This window comes from Phyllopteryx taeniolatus, chromosome 18 (assembly GCF_024500385.1).
Source record: "Phyllopteryx taeniolatus isolate TA_2022b chromosome 18, UOR_Ptae_1.2, whole genome shotgun sequence".
Classification (NCBI taxonomy): domain Eukaryota; kingdom Metazoa; phylum Chordata; class Actinopteri; order Syngnathiformes; family Syngnathidae; genus Phyllopteryx; species Phyllopteryx taeniolatus.
The window spans coordinates 19345632-19369525 of NC_084519.1; the positions used below are offsets into that span (position 1 = coordinate 19345632).

Below are 23894 nucleotides of genomic sequence, written 5' to 3' on the forward strand. Positions count from 1 at the left end.
TTGGCCATTTTGTTGTGGCTTCCCCCAAATTATGGGAGCCATATATTTTTGGGTGCAACTCAGTCACGTTTGTTTGCCTCTTCCACGAACACTTCCAATTCCATCACTGTATATTTCATTTTGCTCTTGCGCTGCTTTTCCCAAATATTCCGTGGTGAAAACAATCACTGAGCTAAAGGACAAAAGTTTCCACCACTTTGACACCTGTTGCCAACAGCACTTTCAATCTGTTAGACTTAGACTGTAGTTGAGGTGGGCAATACATTTTTCCATTGGGGCCACGTGAAAAACAGGAATGGTTATACCAACATGCTAACCTTAAGCCATTGGGATCAGTGTTGACTTACGAGTGCCCGAGTGGTCGATGTTTTTGCTTTGTGTTGCGAGACAAAGTGTTACTTGAGTTACTAAGGTACTGTAATGCCCTGGCATGTGGGCAAGGAGAGCCACATTCGGCGATTTACTTTCAGCCGTTTATTGACTGGCACAAACGTCAAACACACAAAAAACCTGCAAGAAGAAGAAGAATCAGCTTTTATTGTCATGAACATGCATGCATGCACACGAAATTTGTTCTCTGCATTGAACCCATCACAGTGAACACATACACGTTAGTGGAACACAGGGGGCAGCTGAAGCGCCCGGGGAGCATTTCGGGGTATCAGCGTCTTGCTCAAGGACACCACAGCCGTGAGTCCGGGGGATGTTGGCGGATGGTCCAGTCGGGGTTTTGAACCTAGGTCCCCCACGGTGGCAGGCGATGATCTTAACCATTGGGCCACGGCTGTGTGAAAGGAGGATGGAACCAGGGTCTCCGTGGCAGCAGTCAATGTATTAAACCTGTATTAGACCAGTTTGGAAGAAGCCACATTCAGTCAAAACTCATGGCCAGATGTCAACCGGACACAAGCTACCTACATCACTCACTAGGCCACGCCTACTAAAGGCACACTACAATTTTGGGGAATTTCGTATAGTAATTACACTTTGTAAAGCCAGTTTAATTCTTTACAATTTGTGTTATCTTTTAGATACAGTGCTATTTTCCTTTATGAAACCCATGACACGAATGTTTTGGGGGTCTGGAATGGATCGATGGCATTTCAGTTCATTTCAATGCTGTAAGTTTAGGGATGAGCTTGGTCACACAACCAATTAACGAGTTACACAATGATGACATCACACGTCACAAAAGGATGATCTCACAGGTCATGTGGTGTTGACATCACACGTCACGTGGTAATGACATCACACATGTAGTGATTACATCACGCGGTGATGGGATCACACATCACGCTGTGATGACATCACAAGGTCTAGAAGTTAACGTTCCGATGCCATGGTGCGCAGGCGGAGTGGATCTTCACGTACACCAACGCAGACGGAAACGTGGCGTTGGCGCTGGGTGCGGACGCCGGCGGCCGTGTCAAAATGGTGGTGGCGGGCGCGACATGCTCGCTGGACTCCATTGTGACAGCGGGCGACTGGACGTCCTCCATGAGCGGCTTGTGCGTGCTGTGGGCATCGTCCGGCGGCCGCGTGGGCGTCTACTTCAACGGCAACCACTGGGCCAAGACCTGCTCGGATTCCAGCGGGCGCTCCGTGCTGGGTGGCGGCACCTTTCGCCTGGGAGGTGAGACCTTTTTCTTTCTTCTCCTTTCTTTTAAAGGCGGCCAGCCGGTACTTCTGAGAAGTCCAACCCTCCCAACGATGGAGGTGCGAGTGAGTCAAATACTGGACAGTGGTACCTTGACCTATGGGTAGCCCAAGTTTTTTTAATTACGAGCTGTCGCTTGGTCAATTTTTTACATATGCCACCGTTACACCAGTCGGGAGACATAGTCGCTCCAGTGTGCCCTGGGTCTTCCCTGGTTTCTCGTCCCAGCGGGACATGCCTGGAACACCTTATCAGGGAGCAGTTCAGGAGCACAAAGATCATCCTATCCTGATGCTCCGCTCTACTCTGAGACCCTCCCGGATGATCGAGCTTCTCATCTTCTCTCTAAGACCAAGACACCGTGAGGAGGAAACTCATTTTCACCACTTGTATCAATAACCTAACCCTCTTTCGGTCACTGCCCACACCTGATGACCATACGTGAGGGTAGGAACGTAAATCGACCGGTAAGTAGAGAGCTTTCTCTTCTGCTCCTTCTGCTTCACCATGACGTCCGCATCACTGATCAATCCGCCTGTCAATCTCCTGCTCCATTTTTCCCTCACTCGTGAACAATACCCCAAGGTACTTTAACTCCTCCACTTAGGGCTGCATGTCTTCCTCAACCCAGAGACGACACCCTACCATTTTCTGATAGCGGAGCATACCCTCAGATTTGGAAGTTCAGCTGCATCACACTTGACTTTTTTTACATCTGTAAAAAGCAGAGACACAGTACTGATGCCACCAAACCGTACCCCCTCAACACCTCAGCTGTGCCTAGTAATTGTGTGCACAAAGTTTACAAACAGAATCGGGGACAAAGGGCAGCCTCGGCGGAGTCCAACCCTCACTGGAAATGAATGCGACTTACTGCCGGCAATGTAGACCAAACTCTGACACCGGTCGTACAGGGACCAAACAGCCCATACTAGGGCATCTTGTATCCCCTACTCACAGAGCACTGCCCACAAGACCGCAGGGGAAATTGTCGAACACCTTCTCCAAGTCCACAAAGAACATGTAGACTGGTTGGCGTATTCCGATGGACTCTCCAAGACCCACCTGAATCGACCTTACCAGGGAGACTGAAGAGTGTGATCCATTCTTAAAAACGGGTACCACCAAACTGGTTTGCCAATCCAGAGGCACTGTCCCTGATGTCCATGCGATGCTGGACATCGGTCTGTCAACCTAGAGAGCCCCACTACATCCAGAGCCTTTTTGGACCTCCAGGCAGATCTCATCCATCCCTGGGCCACTAGCACCAAGGAGCTTTTTAACCACCTTGGTGACCTCAACCCCAGAGATAGAGAGCCCACCTCACTGTCCTCAGACTCTGCTTCCTTATAGGAAGGTGTTTTGGTGGAATTGAGGAGGTCTTTGAAGTCTTCTCCCCATTGACTCACAATGTCCCGAGTCAAGGTCAGCAGCGCCCCATCCCCACTACACGCATTGGTAATGGGGCACTGCTTCCCCCTCTTGAGCTGCCAGATGGTAGACCAGAATTTATTTCAAGCCATCCCGAAGTCGTTCTCCACGGTGTCACCAAAATCCTCCCACAACCGAGTTTTTCCCCTTAGTGATAACCAACCTGCCAGTACCCGTCAGTTGCCTCACAAGCTAATGGGTCCCACAGGCCGAAAAAACCCAATGGCATCCTTAACCGCCGGTGTCCACCGACTGGTTCGGGGATTTCCTCCACGAAAGGCACCGACCATCTGATGGCCACAGCTCACATGGAACATGGCCTAATAAGGCTCAATGTCCCACACCTCCCACGGGACTTGGTCGATGTCCAGAGGTGGGTGTTGAAACTCCTTCTGACAGAGGACTCTGCCAGATGTTCCCAGCAGACCCTCACAAGACGTTTGGTCCTGACAGGTCGGACCGGCATCTTCCACCGCCATCTGAGTCAGCACACCTGAAGGCGGACGGAGTCTACCCTCTCCACCACTGGGGTGAACCATAAAGTACAGCCACCGAGTCGTGGGGCAATAAGTATCCCCACACCTGCTCGGTGCATCTCATCAGGGGCAACTCCAGAGTGGAATAGAGGAATGGTATCAGTGCACAAGCTGTGTGTTGAGGCGAGCCTGACCAATCGAGTGAGAACCTCCCCACCTCGCACACCAGCTCGGTCTACTTTCCCAGCAGAGAGGTGGCTAGCTTTTTGCTCACAGTGCACCCAAACCCCGTTGGCCCATGGGAATTGACATTGACTCTTCATGCTATGCCAATGTCAAATGTCTTTATCATTAAATAAAAATTGTCAAACATCAAACATCTTGCCATCTTTCAGCATTTTAACTTTTGATGTGGTGTTGCAGGGTTCAATTATATTATTGACTGTGTGGTAGACCAATATGAAAACGTGCAGAGTGCAAATGGGCCCCGGGCAAGAGTTCGGACACCCCTGATTTAGTCTTTAATGATGCCACCATGATGATTTTTTAAACGTGAGAGGCAGCCGGTGTACCCGGAGAAAACCCGGGCGAGCACAGGGAAAACATGAAAACTCCACACAGGAAGGCCGGAGGCCAAATTCAGAAACAGAGCCTCAGAATTGTGAGTCAGACGTGCTAAACACTGGGTCGCCGTGCTAAACACTGGGTTGCCGTGCTGAACATTCGTCCACCGTGCTGCCCCAAACCCAAAAATGGAATCGAATGTTAAACATGCCACAATTAAACAGAACCGACATATAGCAAGTGAAGAAACCAGCGCCTGTGTAATAGTGTTCCCCCACTATATCAGTTTGCCTAACGCGGCCTCACGACATTGCATTTTTTTTTTGGGGGTGAGTGGAATGTATCTGCTTGTGGATCGCAGCAATCTTTTGCTAGAGAGACCATTTTACTTTTTTACTCTTCGTTCCTACATGCCCTTGCATGTAGGAACGGAGAGCCACAGTCGCCTGTGCACTTTTCAACCCTTTATTAAACGCTACAGACACTATAAATTGCGATAAGCGGTTCTCTGTATTTTGTGTCCCTTTTTTTTTTCCTTGTTAGAATGCTAATGTTAGCTTTTGTGTGGATCAGGGCCTAGCAACTTTTTGGGCAGCATGTACAATGTTCGCCTTTGGGACTACGCCATGACGGTACAGCAGCTCAACGCGCTCACCTGCCACGAGGCAGGAAACGTCATCGACTGGGACAAAAACTTCTGGGACGTACCTCCCACCCTGGCCCAGACGGACGCCGGCCTAAGCTGCAGTGAGTCGCTCTTGAGTCTCGTTCTAGTCTGGGTCTTTTTTCTTATTAGTTTCTCTCTAGTCTCTTTCACTTGTTTCTGGAGTGTCTGAAGTTTTCGCTTGTCTATTTCAGTTCTCTCTAGTTTTTTGTTTGTTTCGCTCGTGTCTGTTGTTTTGGTTTGCTTTTGGTTTGTCATTTGGTTCATTGTTTACTTCCTTTTTTTTTTTCCCTGTTTAACTTATTTGCTTCCATTTTTGTGACCTTGTTTGTGTTGTTTCGTTTGTTTGCTTGTTGGTTTCCTTGTGTCCTTCCGTTTGTTCCCTTGTTTGTTTGCTTCCTTGTGTTTTCGCCTCATTTGTTTCCTTGTTTGTGTCCTCATTTGCTTCCTTGTTGGTTTGTTTCCTTATTGTCACTTCCGCACCCAAATGGAAGCAGTGAGGAAAATGACTGCGACATTCCGCTGGGCTGTTAAGCTAATGGACTACAGCTGCTCCCTTGAATTCTCAAAAGACGACGTGCCGCTTTGCATGCGTACGTGTGTGCACACCAGCACTCTACAAGTGTGTATACGTGTATGTGTGCATGCGTTCGTGTGTGTTTGCGTGTCCTGTCTTAAAAAGACAATTTTTTTGTTTTTATCGAGTGAGCTTTGAAACTTTTTTCCGAGCACGAATTTAACTTGCATCAACTTCAATAAAAAGATTGTAGATAATGAGAAAATAAGTGTTTCCTGTTGGTGAAAAAAATGCTTCTTAGCAGGAATGCTAATCGCTAGTTGCTTTTTGGAGAAAAAAGTAGTGGAAAGGTTTTGAGAATTTACTAAATATAACAACCAAATGCCGAAAGCCTAGACCATACTATAGGATTTTGGCCCCGATATTGGCCCGGTTAGCTTTTGTGAGCGAGTTCCCAGATCAAGGCCCGACATATTTTGTTGAGAACGGCAAAACCTCTTGTCGTGTGACATAATCCACGACCAACGATTTGGCCCTACAATAGCCCTACAATGCCAAAATGAAAAGTCTAGCGTGTTTGATTTTTTGGGATATCTTCCGTGTAGTGTGACATATCAATGACGACTCTCCAACAGTGCACCTTGACGTCGACTAATAGGGTTGCATATTGTGACCAGCGCATCGCCTCCCGTGCTTGCTGTTGTCAGCGTACTTGGTTGCTGTCAACAAATTTTCACTGAAGCTTTAGCGCATGATTCGACAGAACGCCAGCATGTTTACCTACAACCGTTAGTGCTAGCACTAGCTTGGTAGGATACATAAAGTTTTGTTGGGTCCTTGCGTGCCGTATTGTATTAAACGTACCTGAGCATACCTCAAGCAATCCTCTCCCGAGCACCGGTGACGACCACCACACTTTTTTCCTCATTTCGTTCTTTTCCCCACACAATACATCGGCACGATCCATTGTTGATCTCGTTGCCATGGTAACGGGTGCATTCGGTCTCGTTAACCGGTGACACATTTTCTGGCTCTGCCTCTCTGACAGCGTTTGATCTGAAAAGAATCAAAGAATCTGAAAGATTTTATGGCAGTAGACTGACAATCGGGAAAGACCAAATTTGTCTTGTAGTCTGATCCAGGCATAAGTTGTTACCACTGACTTTGTCTTTCTAAACTGGCTAACTCTCTTGGCAGCCATGTTGTTTGGGTCAGCACTGCACAGCAGGACACACTTTGGACATGTCCTCTGACTACATTTGGGTTTTTGTTTTGCCTTTTAGGTGTGTCCCCACCCAGCAATGGCTCCCTCCACGGCAACTGCGACTCCACCCACCTGGGATGTCCAGGTAGAAAAACGATGTGACCGCCATCCACGCTGGGATGTGCGCTTGCTTTCACCTCTGTTATACACACTGGATGGTGTGTAGGTGTACGTATGTGTGTGTGTGTGTGTGTGTGTGCGCGCGCGCGCGTGATTAAGATTACTTCATGTTGGTCATCCTACTTGTCTTGTTTCTCCTTGCAACATTCCCGCAGCCGCTTCCTCTCCCGCTGACTCCACTAACACCATCCATGCTACTAATGCAACACATACACACGGTAGGTAATGCACGCACTCAAACGCATGCACACACACACTCAATGCCACGCTACTCCATATCATCACCCTTCATCCTCTTTCTCATTTTTGCACCTCTTCTCCTTCCTCCTCCTCTTCGTCGGTGGTACAGTACCTTTCCATCATGTTGAAGACCCTTTTGTTTTGCTCTTTCCTCGTGTCTTTTTCTCCTCTCAAGTTCATTCATTTTCCGTATCCTCACGAGGGTCACGGGCGTGCTGGAGCCTATCCCAGCTGACTCTGGCTCTGACTCTCTGAACTGGTCGCCAAATGGAAATTTGATTCTGGGCTTATGTGAGGAAGATTGGGAAGTCATTTATGTACAGTAAATGTCGCCTCCCCCAAAAGGGTTTCACAACAACACTAAAATGTTCCTACTCGTACCATCGTAGACCAACAATCGTAGGAATGGAATCTAAACGTTGCTGTTAAATGTCATGTGCTCCTCCATCCACTTGGACTGTTCCTCTTGTTCATTGTCCTTCTCAGTCCATCTGATCACAGCCTCTCCGCCCACCCGCATGCCTCTAACCCCCACCAGTACCACCAGTCTCACCAGAACCAGTAGGAGTACCAGCAGGTGGTCCCTGGGTAAGCTGTCATTGGTCAACAGAAGCGTAAACAAGGTCAAGGTTCATTTTACGGTAGCAGCAAGCTTGCACTTCAGGGAAAATATTGCCCACATTCGTGACAGGCAAAGTCTTTCCGTGTGCGTGTGTTCTCCATTAGCACCAGTCAGTTTTTTATTTTTTTTTCACTGAGTGTAATCAATACTACATCTGGAGGAACAGAGGGGGGGGGGGGGGATCTTCAAAGTTAATCTTTGACATTACAGACAGATCTTTAACACTACAGATTTATTTTTATGTTTTCCTCAACATACATTTTTTAAGAGGAAAAAAGTTTGTTTGATTGACAGATGTCAATCAACATTTTTTTTGCGGTGTGGCTGACAGGTACACACACACACACACAGACACACAAACGGACACGCAGAGACAAAGACATGAAGACGCATCGACAAAGACACAGACGCAGAGTCCCAAACACAGGCATTTGAAACACATTTAGTTTTTTGGGGGTTGATTTTGCATCTGTTTGAAATGATATTGGGTGCCGGGGCGATTTGTCTTGTGATGTGTTGCTATTTACATCCCGTGTAGCTCAGCAGACGCAGCGCCACACACTGGCAGCCATCACTAACAACACCCTCACTAACCTACCAACGCCTGGTAAGGATCAGTCCCGTGCTAACGGGCTAGCATAGCACGCTTCAAGCTGTGACAATTGGTGTAGCATAGCATAACGTAGCATTGCAAGTGTTTGTCCATTAGTTCATAAAAGATATTATTAATTAAAATTATTTAAACATTAGTGGCATATTTCATATTGCTAGTCACTGTGTATTGTGTTTTCACTTCCTGTCTGTAACAAAGTGTTTATGAAGTTAATGTTTTAAAGTTAGCACCAGCTATTTTTTTGTATTGCTCACTTTCGGCCATGCTAACATGCTAAATCTCCTTTCTGCTTCACTGATTTTTTTCTCATTAGCATGACAGTGAACCCCCCCCCCCCCCCCCCATATTGTGGTTCTCCATCCCCAAATTTGCCTAGCTTCTGTTTTTGACTTGGTGCCATTTGGTGGCATCTTGGTGCCAAGGAAACAATTGGGAGTGAGTTAAGAACCTTCATTTGGACAAAACAGTGTTTTGCCGTCATCTGTGCGTCAATTACGTTCCTATTCCCTGCCATTAGCAGTACTAGACATTGTCTAGTACATTAGTCACTGTACTAGACAATGTTTACGCCGAGACTTAGTTGACCAATCATGATCAAATGTTGTGGCCTGTCACTGTTTTTCTGATGGCTGTTGTTTACTTCCTGTCATGTGTGCACGGCATCGCCTTTTGGTGGCAGCGGTTATGCAGAAGGACCTCTCGCCCACAAAGACAAGTTCAGTTTGTGAATGGCGCCACGGGGGACGCCACGTGGGGTGCCACGGGGGGCACCATCGGGGACATGCTTGTGTTTTTGCTACTCACAAAATTGCAGCCCCACCACCACAGGGCCCCCCCATATACACGGACCCAAAATATGAAGTCGCACCTACCTTAGCACCGACGCCCCCAATCCTGGTGGTGGTCCTTTCTGGCATTTGTCCCCACACCGCTCACAAAGGCAACTTCTGGTGGCCTGGGGCGCCAATGAAGGCATACTCGTGTTTTTGCTTCTGGACCCTCCAAACCTCCCTCCCAGGGGCCACCCCCATCAAGGCAACTGGCCGCTCACCTCAAATATGAAGCCACGCCCTCTTTAGCACTCCCGGCCCTACAGGCGTCACCGCCCCCCATGCCGCTCCGATTGCCAGGTGGGCGGCGTCCCTTCATGGCATTCATCTCCACGCCGCTCATCTCGCAGCGCAGGAAGCGGCCGAGCGGAGGTCGCCGGCCGGCCGTCACAGTAGCTCCGCCGGGGCATGCCACCACGACCGTTGCCAAGCCTCTTGTTTCGCAAGGTAACTCGGCTAGTGTGAGTGTTGCCACAGCTACAGGAAGTGGAGATATCAGCCGGGGGGGCGGAGCTTCCACCATCCAGAGGTTCTTCAGCCTCGCCCCCAGCAGGACCCATCATGCAAGTTCTGATGTTGCTTTCATTCCACCGTCTTTTCTCCACGACCCGCCCCCACAGAAGCCGTTTAGAAACTCATTGGCTCCTTCGACGGTGATGCCGTGGTCCTTAGCTACGCCCACTCCCCACCCAGCACACACTGGCCAATCACGTGCCGGTGTCTTCGATCCCGCTCCAGCTCCACTGAGTGGGAACTTTGGAACTTTTTCGACCTTTGAACCCAAAAGTGCCTTTGCTGCGCCGCTGTCTGATTGGCTGTCGGCAGTCTCGGGTCATGGCCCTTCACTTTCTCCTGCCGCGACAGGCAGCGAGGTGGAGCGTTCCTCATGGCACGTCACGACTTCGTCGAGTGATGGCTTGTCGCTTCCTGTTTTGTCAAACGCGCTTCCTGTCGCATCCGTTGTCATGGTAACACGTGGGACCAGGCTGGAGGCGGATCCATGGATAACTCTTCACTTTAACTCTGCCCCCTACCAGTGGGCTTCAGGGGGCCGTCCCTTTTTTACTTCCTTCCCCTGCCCTACTTTGACCCCGCCCCTTCCTCATTCTTTATCCCATCCTCCTTTGACACCACCCCTTCCTTCTTTGACCCCCCGTCCTCCTCTGACACCACCCCTTCCACATCTGACTCCTCCTCTTCAACCTCCCTCGGGTGCTCCAGTCGTTCCCGCCCTCACATTGGCCATGCCTCCCGAGCGCGACCTCACTTCCTGTCAGCTGACAAACACGAGCTGCACATCCTCTGGACTCCCGCCGCTGAGCCCTTCCCCCACCCCAGTGCGCCATCCCGTAAACAACATGGCTGCGGGCCTGTGGGGCCCGTGTCCAAGCAAGCACGGCCGTGATTGGACGAGGGACAGTAGGTCAACATGAGCAATTCTAATCAGAATCTTTCAAATGATATGGGTGTTTACAATTTATTTCGCCTTTTTGATTGGTGCTTCTTGGGTGAGGTGACAGCCGCCGATCAGTAGAGTGGGCGGGGTCTTTCTGGTGGCTGGTGATTGGCTCATCAGTGAATTGACTTGACCTTTTGATTGATACCTTGTGCTCTTCATCGCCTTCCGCGGCTGCTTGTGTCATTAGTGCAGACTGGTGGCCAAAAGCAAACAGCAGCTGCTATTACTCAACGCAGCCATGTTAATGTAGTTGTGGAACGATGTTTTTAAGTCAAATCAAAGGTTTTCTGTTGGTTTCGTGTTTGTGCAGAGGCCTTGTTCTACAGACTGGCTGTGGTGGTGCGTGATGGGAGCTCGACCCTAACTCGAGCTGCCGTGGAGGAAGCCGTGGGCTTCTGGGTAAGTAGCCTGACCACGTTTTCACACCGTAAAGGCGAACTCAGACTAAGGCTAATAGTAATGCTAGTGGAGGGCCAATGCCAATGCTGACTAATGCTAATGGAGTCTGATGCTAATATTAGAGTTGGACTAATGCTCATGTTAGGGTGATGTTTGTTGAGGCTCATGCTACTGGAGGCTAAGGGGGGGGGGTAATGCTAATGTTAGACGAATTCTAATGGAGACTAATGGTTATTTTAGGCTAATAAAAATGGATCATATGCTAAGCCAACACTAATGTCTGCATGTGTGCGTGTGGTGTCAGCTCAACGAGACCTTCCACAACTGGACTCACGCCGCCTCCGTGGACTCGCTCAGGTGAGTCGCAGCTTAGCAAAGGAAAAGATGTCTTTGCCACGCGCATGTTACGCTAACGCTACCTTTTCTACTTCCTGCAGCGTCCAGTCTGCAGGTCACTCAAGGTCAAAGCCTTTGCCCTTCAGGTTTAAGGTCACGGTTATGTTGTGTGGCGCTCACATCGAGCCGCTGCTGTCACGCAGCTTCCTGTGCCGTGCCCTGCTGCGCCACCATGAGATTACCGATGACATCACAGATGTACCTGCGGAGGTCCGTGACAGAATCTCCAGTGGCGACCCTCGCATTGGCGCCGGTCTCGAGGTCCACGCGCACTCCATACGTGTCAACGCCTTGGGTAACACCACCAAACACGCGCTTGCTTTTCTTCACGTCTTTGAGCCTTGTCCTGACACGCAACTCTTTGTGTTGTTTTTTGACATCCTGACAGAAAGTGTTATTGTTCTTACTCCTGATTCAAAACAAATGATAAATATATGGACAAGTGTTCATTTTTTAAAAATTTCCTCTTGAAGATGGCGGCAAGTTGGGCGGTTTTGAGGCGTGAGCATCAAGCTGGTTCCGAAACTATGGACCATATAGCACACACAATTTAGGCTGCGCGTTTGAAACCGTCACTTAGTGTTGTCGTGTCCATGTAGGGAGGAGCTAATTGGGATAAATTCAGAGTTTTGGGATTTAATTAATGCAATACAATGTTTTAATCAGTACATCATACATGCATTTTGATGGACGTTGATTTTGGTAGGCCTTAGTATTCCATGGCGATGGAAGAGCAGACGAGTGGGAGCGTTTTTAAATCAGACCAGGAGAGGGCACGTACCAGTTTCTTTTTCTTTTCTTTTTCATGTGGCTAGGAAACGTGTTGTACCAGGTGACATTACCCTAATGCGCGTTCAATTTTGTATGAGAAGCGATGAAGATGGAATAAAATTATATATTTATTGGTTTGAGCCACATCAAATATTTTTTACATGGGCAACAATATGACTTTTAAGAGCTATAGTTAGTTCAGAGAAATTTCGTGCAGCTTACTGTTAGGGTTAACCCTTACATTGAAGAATAATTTTTTTTCCATTGAAAGCACATTGATTTCTAAAAGTGCTTTATTTAGAAGTCATTCAAGTTCAAATGGGTTCATGTGGGCCAAGAACAAATTAGTATCAGAATCAGCTTTATTGGCCAAGTATGTCACAAGACACACAAGGAATTGGTCTCCAGTAGTTGGAACCTCTCCAGTATAACAACAATCATCCACTATGACAAAATATACATTTAGGACCTAAAAAACACGTGTGGGGAGTTATTGAGCAATGAAAGTGTACCACTAGTGTGATGATTTAATGGCAATTGTGCAAATGATGCAGAGTCCTGAAGCATTTTAGAGCAGTTTAAAGTGGCTAAGGATGTGGAGGGTCCAAGGGGATTTTGCATGCCCTTGTTTTAGTCCTTTCAGCGTGGAAGTTCTCAAGAGTGGGTAGGTGGGTACCGATAATCTTTTCAGCACCCTTGACTGTCCGTTGCAGTCTGATTTTCTCCTTTTTTGTGGCAGCACCAAACTAGACTGTGATGAATGAACACAGAACCGATTCGATGACCGCTGCGTAGAACTGCCTCAACAGCTCCTCTGGCAGGCCGTGCTTCCTCAGAAGCCGTAGGAAGTACAGCCTGTGCTGGGCCTTTTGATGATGGAGTTGATGTTGGTCTCCAACTTCAGGTCCTGAGAAACTGAAATTTCCAGGAACTTGAAGGTCTCGACGGTTGACACAGGGCTGTTGGACAGCGTGAGGGGCAGCTGTTGGGGAAGGATGGTTCCTGAAGTCTACAATCATCTCTACCGTCTTGAGCGTGTTCAGCTCCAGGTTGTGTCGGCCGCACGAAAGCTCCAGCCGCTCCACCTCCCGGCGATACAAGGACTCGTCGGCGTCTTTGATGACTGTGATGTCATCCGCAAACTTCAAGAGTTTGACAGCCGGGTGCGTTGAGGTGCAGTCGTTCTTGTTGCGTGAGAAGAGCAGTGGAGGGAGGACTGTTCCTTGCGGAGCCCCGGTGCTGATGGTGCTTGTGTATCGTTAGCTAAAAGACTTTGTGGAGCACATTTGAGGAATTAACAAAATCGTTGATGTCCAGGATAAAGAGAGGCGATCCCTATATGGACCTCTGTAAAACCCCGTGCTCAGTAGTTCAATGTAATGAATTTGTGGTCTTGCACATAGACATACAGTATTGTTCCATTCCATCTTGCTAACTGCTAGATCAGTCCAAGGCTAGACCTTTGATGCCATTGTGGTGCAGTTTCCTAATCAAAATGTCAGCATTGATTGTGTCAAAAGCTTTGGACAAATCCCCCCAAAAACTCTGCCATCCATTGGATGTTGTCACTGAATATTGCCATGCAGGTGCCACTGTCCTTGCAGCAATCATCCATCCATCCATTTTGTGAGCCGCTTCTCCTCACTAGGGTCGCGGGCGTGCCGGAGCCTATCCCAGCTATCATCGGGCAGGAGGCGGGGTACACCCTGAACCGGTTGCCAGCCTATCGCAGGGCACATAGAAACAAACAAGCATTCGCACTCACATTCACACCTACGGGCAATTTAGAGTTTTCAATTAACGCGCATGTTTTTGGGATGTGGGAGGAAACCGGAGCGCCCGGAGAAAACCCACGCAGGCACGGGAAGAACATGCAAACTCCACACAGGCGGGGCCGGGGTTTGAACCCGGGTCCTCAGAACTGTGAGGCTGACGCTCTAAACAATCATATCCAATTTATTTCAATCATTGTTAAGTCTATTGTAGACAACTCGCTCCAGGATTTTAGAGAGGGTTGGCAAGATGGATATCGGATGGTAATTACTTTGAAGATTGCGAGAAGTTTGGCTATTTTTGGTTTGTGATATGACTTGAGTGGAGAGGAAGACAAACAATTACTTCAAGAAAGATGCAGTGACTCTGCTTTTCCCTGTCAGGAATCGCCACTCACATGACTTCTTTGGCACAGTTTTGATACTGGATGCCCTTCCTGATGCAACCCACCCATTTTTATCTGTGCTTGGAACGGGCAGTGGCTGGGTATTGCACTGACCGGGAATCAAACCCACACCGTCTGCGTGAAAGGCAGCAGTATATAAAATGGACCACTACATTACTAGTGTGAATAATTACTCCAAAAATGGGTTTATATTATATTATCTATTCATATATTATATTATAAGGATCTTTGTTATTTGACATCGTGACAGAGAACTGTCTTTTCTTGTTCTTGTTCTTATTGGTTATTTAGCATCCTGACCAACAGAAAACTGTTGGTGTTTTTCTTGTTGTCCTGCCAGAGAACTGTCCAGAAGACGACACAGTTCACTACCGGTGGCCCGAGACCCCGCCCGGCGTAGCTCAGCTGCTGCCGTGCTTCCCCAACAAGGAGCAGAGCGCCACCCGCAGCTGGTAACAACAACAAGCACGTGCAGCCACTCACATGGTGTACTAAAGTAGAAGTACACATACTTGTCAAAAATTGTGCTCAAAGTAGAAGTACAGATTCTGAAATTTCTTTCGTAAAAAAGCAAGAAGTCAAATCTTTACTGTAAATTCTTTACGTAACAATATCCCTTTTGATAACTTTGTGGGGGGGAAAAAAAAATTTCACACAAAATATTTTCCCTTTTTTATTAACTTTTTATTTTTATTAGCTTTCCCTCTCTCCATGCTATTTTTTTACATTGTCTTGTCATGCACTGATGTTGAAAAAAGGTAACCAGCCTATTTTGACAAAGGAGGGGAAAGTACACCTTTTTTTTTTCTTTCTCAAATTTAGGGAGTACATGTAAAAAGTACTATTGAGTTAAGTCAGCTTTATTTTTCAAGGCACTTCACACACACACATCAGGTCAAGAACCATCTGTAATTTGTAATCTAAATGTGCATTAAAAGATAGGTTTTTAATACTCTTTTTAACATCTAGTTTGCATTGATCGGTAGCGCCTACCTGAGGGAAGGAGCTAGAAGAGCCGGTGACCGGGACGCGGAGGGTCCGAGAGGATTTTGCACGCTCTTGTCTTAGTTCTGGCAGCGTGCAAGTCCTCAAGGGTGGGTAGTCGTCCATTTTGTTGGGTAGGGAGCGTACATTCGCGAGGTGGATGGATGGAAACGCCAATCTGTATCCGCGCTTGTGGAATTTCACCTGGATGCCGGCTCGCTTCCCTCTGTGGCGTCGCCTCCGCCTCCATGCGCCAAAGACCGCGGTCGCCGCTCCGGTGAGTAACTCGGGGGGGGGGGGGGGGGGGAGGAAATGAGCGGAATTGCGAAAGTTGGCGAAAGAAAGTCCGGAGTAGCCTCCTCGATGGTGAGGAAGTCTCCCCTTGTGTAAGTGAGTCGTGTCATGTCTCCAAAGGCGAACGAAAAACACAAAAACAAAAACAATACTAGAGAGCCCGTAACCGAGGCGACCACACTGGTAGGCGCCATCTTGAATGTTTTGTCTGAATCAAAAGTCACAATGACTGCATCAGCCATGATATTGATATAATAAAAGAAGAAGGAAATGGAATAATCAATCAATTTATGGGCAGCGCCATATTGGGAGAAATGGATAGCATTTCTCTCTCTTTCTCTCGTCAGCATGATCGACCTTCACAACTTTTCATCCTTCTGGTCATCCGCCGACTTCAGCAACTGCACCGACATCGATGCCATCCAAGTGTCGGCAGGTAGGCCCCCCCCCCCCCCCCCCCCCCCCTCCATCAGTCACGACCCCTGAAACCGTTCCTAATCATTTGTCCCGTGTTGGGTGCAGAGAATGCGGCCGAGGTCGCCGTGCAGCTCGCCGCCATCACCGACAACCAGCTGTCCCGGGAAGAGGTGAGTGTAATGCCACGCACTTCCGGTTTTAAAGACTGATCCCGCACCGCCTCTTGCGGTCAATTTGGCTATATGCAAAATAACTTCATTATTTACCATTCACTCATGACACACCGAAAATTTCGACGAACGAGTTGAGTCATATCATTCAAGCAAATTCATCCACATCAATACTTGAGTTCTATATGGACCGATCGTCTCATGCGTAGCTAGCATAGCTATTAATGTACGGGGAGAGAGATGTCTCAAAATTATTTGCACGTGTTTTTCAAATCCACAAATATATCTGCGATTTACACTTGTTTTTCAAGTCCACAAATGTTTTGCACATTTTTCAAATTCACAACTATGTCTGCGATTTACACGTGTTTTTAAAATGTCGTGTGTGCATTTATCATGACTTAGCATTTGTAAATATTCAATTTTGCTTGTGAATTGTTGGAGGTGCGTTTGTGGATCAGCGGCCACGCGCATTTATTTTTTAGACAACGCAGTTTCAAGTTGAAAAAAAAATAAAAATCACGTGTGGGAAGGTCCTCCCCCCCCATCCGCGAGGCGGCAGGTTTGCTTTTCAAATCCACAAATATATCCGCGATTTTCACGTGTTTTTCAAATCCACAAATATATCTGCGATTTACACGTTTTTCCAATCCACAAATTATTGCACGCGTTTTCCACGTGTAAATTGCGGATACATTTGTGGATTTTAAAAACAAGTGTGAATCGCGGATATAAAAGCCCAATTCCAATGAAGTTGGGACGTTGTGTTAAACAAAAATAAAAACAGAATACAATGATTTGCAAATCATGTTCAACCTATATTTCCTTGAATACACTACAAAGACAAGATATTTCATGTTCAAACTGATAAACTTGATTGTTTTTAGCAAATAATCATTAACTTAGAATTTTATGGCTGCAACACGTTCTTAAAAAAAAAAAATAGCAAATTTGAAATTGTTTTTGGAGGAAAGAGGAAAAGAACCATCCGGACGGTTATGGGCGCAAAGTTCAAAAGCCAGCATCTGTGATGGTATGGGGCTGTGTTAGTGCCAATGGCATGGGTCACTTCCATATCTGTGAAGGCACCATTCATGCTGAAAGGTACATACAGGTTTTGGAGAAACATACGCTGCCATCCAAGCGACGTCTTTTTCACGGACGCCCCTGCTTATTGCAGCGAGACGGTGCCAAACCACATTCTGCACGTGTTACAACAGCGTGGCTTCGTAGTAAAAGAGTGCGGGTACTACTAGGTAAACATGACCCTGTCCCGGCTTTTTGGGAACGTGTTGCAGCCATAAAATTCTCAGTTCATGATTATTTGCTAAAAACAATCAAGTTTATCAGTTCGAAGATTTAATGTCTTGTCTTTGTAGTATATTCAATTAAATATAGGTTGAACATGATTTGCAAATCATTTTTCTTTAACACAACGTCCCAACTTCATTGGTCAACGACAAGAGACGACACAATCATTGACATTTTACTAATGTCCTTTATCAACCCAAACTACATAAACACAACATTGTCTTGTTTTTCCTCCTTTCGTGGTGATTTGGAATAGCAAGCCGTTTTTTACCTGTGAGTCTGGACACTTGATTAGGGACGGAGAGCAAGACGGCAGCCGGCCAGGTTTGTCGTCGACGTACTTTTGCGCACTAAATATTCTGAACTTGTATCGCGTATTTAAAAGAGGGTTTTGCACTTTGTCAGTGGAAGGCTAAAAAATATAATTTAGAAGAATGTAAAAGAATAGAAAACTGAATATTAGTATGAAGTCATTGTTTTATTTCAATCCAGCTCACAGCAGTAACAATCGTATGTGCCCATCCTGGGTAAGGTTGCGTTTAAAATTTGGAACAGCACGTACATCGGGAAAAGCACAGAGATGCAGTTGAAAGGAGTTATGTCATACTTGCATGACTTAATAGCGTGCCACGACTCTTTGACTGACTGGCTCCAAGTAAGCCTTTGATCATCCACGAGCTCCAAAATATAATTGGCCATTTTTTTTGTTGGCATAATGTTTACACGATGGGAAAAGTTCTCCTCGTCGCTTTTCATTTTGCCCTACGCTTCGCTCAGCGGTGTCATGTGCTGTGTGGCTGCTGTTCTCAAGGGCTAACCCTATAGAAGCGTCACACAAAGGCACCCGTTAATGATCGAGATTGCTTTTTGTTCGCTGAAACTTGAACCGTTTGATTTTACTTTGGGCGCATGCTGTAGCATAGACTGGCAGATAGTGTTTACAAAAATCGAACCCTGACACCGTGGCGACTGTGAGCCCGGGAAGTACTTGCGGTGGCAGAAATATTTTGCCGGAAGTCCCGCCCCATCCGTGGCATCGACCCTATTGGTCTGCGCAGGTGTCCAAAGTGGTGGGAAAAGTGCAGCAGCTGGTGGACGTGGCCAACATCAACACCAGCTTGGCCTCCACCGTGGTCACCATCATCTCCAACGTGATGAGCAGCCCCCACAGCACCCTCGCACCTGCCTCAGACAGGTACTGCCAACCCTCATCCCACTCCAGTCCAATACGCTCTAATGCATAGACCCTTAATATTTTTTGCCACCTAACTGTTTTTCCATCACAGTTTTGGTTTGGTGAGCATGTAGCTACGAGGGCTCGTCTCCATACAATGATACATAGACGGCCTGTAGAAAAGGGCCTCAAGTTATTCATTATTGGGTGGAAAATGTGTTCATTCTTTTAATTTATCACGTTAGTATTCTTGTCGATCTGTTAGTCGAGCGGGCCAGTGCATGGCCAGTGACGTCATGATGGCTGCAAGCAGAGGGTGCGACTCGGCCTATAGCATTTGAACGGGCTTCTAAGTTGCGTTGGGCTGTGCGTCAATTACAGAGTGAGTAGCGACACAAGTATACAGGCTTAGCAAGAGCCATTACCTGTTGCACCAGGATGAGAGATTAGTTTTTAATGGGACCCTAATAAGTGGAAGTTACCGGCTAGGAAGTGGTGCAGTTTGACTTTCGGAATAAGAGCATGATACAGGAAGTGCAATGTTAACAGTGTGAATGTTAAAAGCCATCTGGATATTTGTAAGTTTCATGATTTGAAACTGGCATGTTCTAAGTTTGCTGCTAAAAGAAAGCGAGATAGGGTTTTAGTGAAAATCAACACTGGCCCACACCCAAAGTGTGACGCTGCTGAATTCTATGACAGAAGTCGAGTTTTCCATCTTTCTTGTTCTTTATTGTGTTTAGACTTAAAAAGAAAAGGGTTCTTATCACCCTCAATATATTTGTTTTCGAGTCCGTTTTTTGATGAACTCTTCACTAAGCCATCACCTTATCGTGGTGGGGGGTTTTGTGTGAGCAAAGTAGTCTGGGGCTTTATTACCCTGGCAGGGTCACCCAGAGGAAACAGGTCCCGGTTTTGAATGGAGTTTCCTGAAGTCTACAGTCATCCCTATATGGACCTCTGTAAAACCCCGTGCTCAGTAGTTCAATGTAATGAATTTGTGGTCTTGCACATAGACGTACAGTATTGTTCCATTCCATCTTGCTAACTGCTAGATCAGTCCAAGGCTAGACCTTTGATGCCATCGTGGTGCAGTTTCCTAATCAAAATGTCAGCATTGATTGTGTCAAAAGCTTTGGACAAATCCCCCAAAAACCTCCGCCATCCATTGCATGTTGTCACTGAATATTGCCATGCAGGTGCCACTGTCCTTGCAGCAATCATATCCAATTTATTTCAATCATTGTTAAGTCTATTGTAGACAACTCGCTCCAGGATTTTAGAGAGGGTTGGCAAGATGGATATCGGATGGTAATTACTTTGAAGATTGCGAGAAGTTTGGCTATTTTTGGTTTGTGATATGACTTGAGTGGAGAGGGACACAAAACACAGAAGACTCGCCACTCACATGATTTCTTTGGCACAGTTTTGATGCTTTGTGGAATAAATTCAACATGTCAGTCAAGGTACCACTGTACTTTTGAACTCTACTGGACTCCTAATGGAATGTAATGTAATGGATTTGACACCACTGTATTGTATTCTACTGGACCCCAGTCGATGCTATTTTGGTCTCTTACAAGTGACGCTCTTCTTGAATGTTCTGCATTTGAGAAACTGTTGTAATGCTGGCTCGTCGGCACGTGTTGACACTGTGGTGTGACTCGCTGTCAGGGCATTAAAGGCGGTGGATCATCTTTTGGACAAGTTGCAGTTTGAAGGCTCGAGCGTGAGCATCAGATCCAGACGTCTGGCTTTAGGGGTGTCGGCCTTTACCGCGTCTGCCTTTAATGGGACCTCTTTCAGCGCCTTCATCCCAACAAATGCCACCGACCCTCAGGTAATACCCTAACACTTAGTTAGTACCCCAACCCTAACCTAACCCTGATCCTCAGGTCATCCCCTAACTCTCAGGTAGTACCCTAACCCTAGTACCCTAAATTTCAGGTAATTCCCTAACCCTCAGGTAGTACCACCCACCCTCAGGTATCGCAAACACCACTACGTTGCCTCCTAATAGTCAACACTAGATTTTGACAACCTGTTGTTGTTGTTGTTGTTGGCCCCCCACCCTTCAGATTGACTTTGAGTCAGAGCGAATCAATTCGCTGGCTCAAGTCACGCTCCCGTCCTCGCTGCTGTCGGGGGCCAAGCCGTCGTTGCCGATCCGCATCAACTTCCTGTTCTTCAGCACCACCAGCCTCTTCCAGGTCACACATCAACTCTCACCATGTCTCGAATGTTTGTCATGTGCTTAATGTCTCTAACGAAGGCGGGAAGTAACAACTGTACTTTAGTCAATTTTTCAGGTATCAGTGCTTTATTGATTTTACTGATGACCTTTCACTTTTACTCTCTGGCTTTGTTTAATGCACTTTCCACTCCTTACTTTGTCAAAATAGTCTGGTTACTTTTTTCAACCTCTGCGGCTGATGACATGATGTAAAGATTAGGGGTGGAACAGTTTGGTTTGGCCGTTTCGCTTCGGCCTGCACATGTTCCGTTCTCTTCATTAGATGCGCGACTCTTTTTAAACAAAAAAACAAAAAACATTTTTATTGTATTTTATTTTATTACATTTTTTTCTCCCCCCTCATTAACCAAGGAGGTGAAGCAGTATGTACACTCCAGAGCAAAGTAGCACGTTAGCCAAGATGGCAATGCGGACACGTCATCTGCATCATGTCTTCTGGTGTTGCAGAAGCGATATTGCTTCGGGGCACGTCACCAGAGATCTTGCGTTGGAGAGAAGAGATACAGACTGTGTGGAAGGTGTCGGCTTACGAAGGTACTTCTCCGTCTTTATCTTTCCAACGCAAGAGCTCTGGTTGCTCGGCTCGCCCGCTTCGTAGCGAGACAACCCCGTCCGAGCCGTCCTCCTCCGGTGGCCCCTCCTTGCCAGATTCTGGCTCGGGCGCGCCGCTGGTTCCTGTGTCCGTCTGTCCGTCAAGCAAAGAGTTTCTCCAAGTAACACATAAGTGATTCTGTGAAAAACATCAAATGTGAGCGTCAGTGCAGCCCGTCACTCACTGCTGCCTGCGCACGTACAGTCCCCTCCAAAAGTATTGGAACAGCAAGGTCAGTTCTTTTGTTTTTGTTGTATACTGAAGACATTTGGGTTTCAGATCAAAAGATGAATATGAGACAAAAGTTCAGAATTCCTGCTTTTATTTCATGGTATTTACATCTAGATGTGTTAAACAACTTGGGACAGAGCACCTTTTGTTTGAAGCCACTGACTTTTCAAGTGAGCAACTGTATTGGAACAGACATTAAGTGAACTTAAAGTGAATAACATTAAATATGTGGTGGCATAACCCATACTTGCAATAACTGCATCAAGCCTGCGACCCATTGACTTGACCAGACTGTTGCAGTCTTCATTTGAAATGCTTTTCCAGGCCATTATTGCAACCACTTTCAGTTCTTGTTTGTTTCTGGGGGTTTCTCCCTGAAGTCTCCTCTTCAGGAGGTAAAATGCATGCTCGATTGGGTTAAGGTCCGGTGATTGACTTGGCCAGTCTAAGACCTTCCACTTTTTCCGCCTGATGAAGTCCTTTGTTGTGTTGGCAGTGTCTTTTGGGTCATTGTCTTGTTGCATGATGAAGCCAAACCAAATGCATTTGTAGACTTCAGAATTAATTCTGCTGCTACCATCATGAGTTACATCATCAATAAAGACTAGTGAGCCCGTTCCAGAAGCAGCCATCCAAGCCCAAGCCATGACATTACCTCCACCACACTTCACAGATGAGGTTGTATGTTTTGGATCACTCCTGCCCTGTGGAGGTTGGCAGTGATGTCACTGACTGTTGGGTGTTTCTTCACAGCTCTCACGTTTCTGTCATCAACTGCTGTTGATACCCTTGACCTGTTCGATGTCTGGTGCGCAGTAGACCAGTAGTTTATTTCTTTTTCAGGACATTACAAATTGTTGTATGGGCTATGCCCAATGTTTGTGCAATAGCTCTGATCGATTTTTCCCTCTTCTCTCAGCTTCAAAATGGTTTGCTTTTCTCCCTTAGACAGCTCTCTGGTTTCATGTTTGCTAAACAGCAAATGCAGTTTTCACTGGTGAAACCCAAAGCCCAAAACAAACACTATCTAATGTTTAAGCAATCAATCTAAAAGGCAACACCTGAGCAACTAGAAACACCCATCAGTCACATGTTCTAATACTTTTGCCCACTTGAAAAGTGGGTGGTTTCAAATAAAACGTGCTCTGTCCTGAGTTGTTTAACACGTCTATATGTAAATACTATGAAATAAATGCTGCAATTCTGAACTTATCATATTCATCTTTTGATCTGAAACCCAAATGTTTTCAGTATATAACAAAAACAAAGGAAGTGACGTTGGCGTTCCAATACTTTTGGAGGGGACTGTACATGCGGCTACCTATGTGCTAATGCTACGTAACAAACAAACTTGCTGGAAATCACAATGTTCATGACTGAGGTTTTTTGTTTATGATGGAAACTTTGCTTGACCCGAGGATACGCGATGCTAGCATGCTAGCCCCTAAAAAGTGTGAGGCATATACACCAACTGTTGTAATTCTTCTACCGTTTACCTGATTTGGATGTAAATCCCCTCACATTAAAGCTGAGAGTCTGCGGTCGAAGCACATCTTGTTTGTTTCATTTCAAATCCTTTGTTGGGGTGAAAAAGAGGTTGGGGGAAAGAAGTGGTTGTTTAGAGTCAAAAAGATAACAGCGTCCATGTCCCAATATTTATGGAACTGACTGGAAACATATATCAATGCCGCTAGTAACGTAAAGAAGACGTTTACAGAGTGAACTTTATGCACAAGCCAAGCTCATTCATGTATGATTTCAGTAGACCTTTGTTGAGCCAAGGCACCTATTTTACGTTAGAAAAACCTCACGGTAAACCCATCCGTCCATCCATCCATCCATCCATTTTCTGAGCCGCTTCTCCTCACGAGGGTCGCGGGCGTGCCGGAGCCCATCCCAGCAGTCATCGGGCAGGAGGCGGGGTACACCCCGAACCGGTTGCCAGCCAATCGCAGGGCACATACAAACAAACAAGCATCCGCACTCAGAGTCACGCCTACGGGCAATTTAGAGTCTCCAATGAATGCATGTTTTTGGGATGTGGGAGGAAACCGGAGTGCCCGGGCAAAACCTCACGGTAAACCACCAAACAAAAATATAATAAAAATTCTGAATAATGTAATAATGATCTTGTCTCAATTTAGTCCCAAGTTTACAGTATGTACTCGGTGGGAACTCTGGGCTGCTTTAGTTGAACACAAAGCTGATACATTTGGAGGCAGTCATGACTTCCGTTGTATGATTTGCAACAGGTGGATGGATACA

General features: G+C 46.6%; 1 protein-coding gene and 1 long non-coding RNA gene across 3 annotated transcripts in view; one reads left to right on the forward strand and one right to left on the reverse strand.

Moving 5' to 3' along the window:
• adgrg6 (adhesion G protein-coupled receptor G6) overlaps positions 1–23894 on the forward strand; it is a 42663-nt gene that overhangs the window by 4216 nt on the left and 14553 nt on the right. Inside the window, exons 5-20 of the mRNA XM_061754933.1 lie at positions 1351–1633; positions 4702–4875; positions 6593–6658; positions 6849–6911; positions 7420–7521; positions 8094–8162; positions 10768–10856; positions 11161–11213; positions 11294–11547; positions 14543–14654; positions 15828–15916; positions 16003–16067; positions 18437–18573; positions 20227–20392; positions 20631–20762; positions 21254–21340. Of these exons, the coding sequence (XP_061610917.1) occupies positions 1351–1633; positions 4702–4875; positions 6593–6658; positions 6849–6911; positions 7420–7521; positions 8094–8162; positions 10768–10856; positions 11161–11213; positions 11294–11547; positions 14543–14654; positions 15828–15916; positions 16003–16067; positions 18437–18573; positions 20227–20392; positions 20631–20762; positions 21254–21340 (1941 nt within the window). The remainder of the gene's footprint in view (positions 1–1350; positions 1634–4701; positions 4876–6592; positions 6659–6848; positions 6912–7419; positions 7522–8093; positions 8163–10767; positions 10857–11160; positions 11214–11293; positions 11548–14542; positions 14655–15827; positions 15917–16002; positions 16068–18436; positions 18574–20226; positions 20393–20630; positions 20763–21253; positions 21341–23894) is intronic.
• LOC133468715 (uncharacterized) lies at positions 512–7183 on the reverse strand. 2 transcript variants are annotated; one of them, XR_009785553.1, is made up of 3 exons: positions 7046–7183; positions 6174–6365; positions 512–840 (listed from the first exon to the last, which is right to left on the reverse strand). It is a non-coding gene; the product is annotated as an uncharacterized LOC133468715 (long non-coding RNA). The 2 variants fall into 2 exon arrangements; XR_009785554.1 differs by lacking the exon at positions 7046–7183 and adding an exon at positions 6473–6597.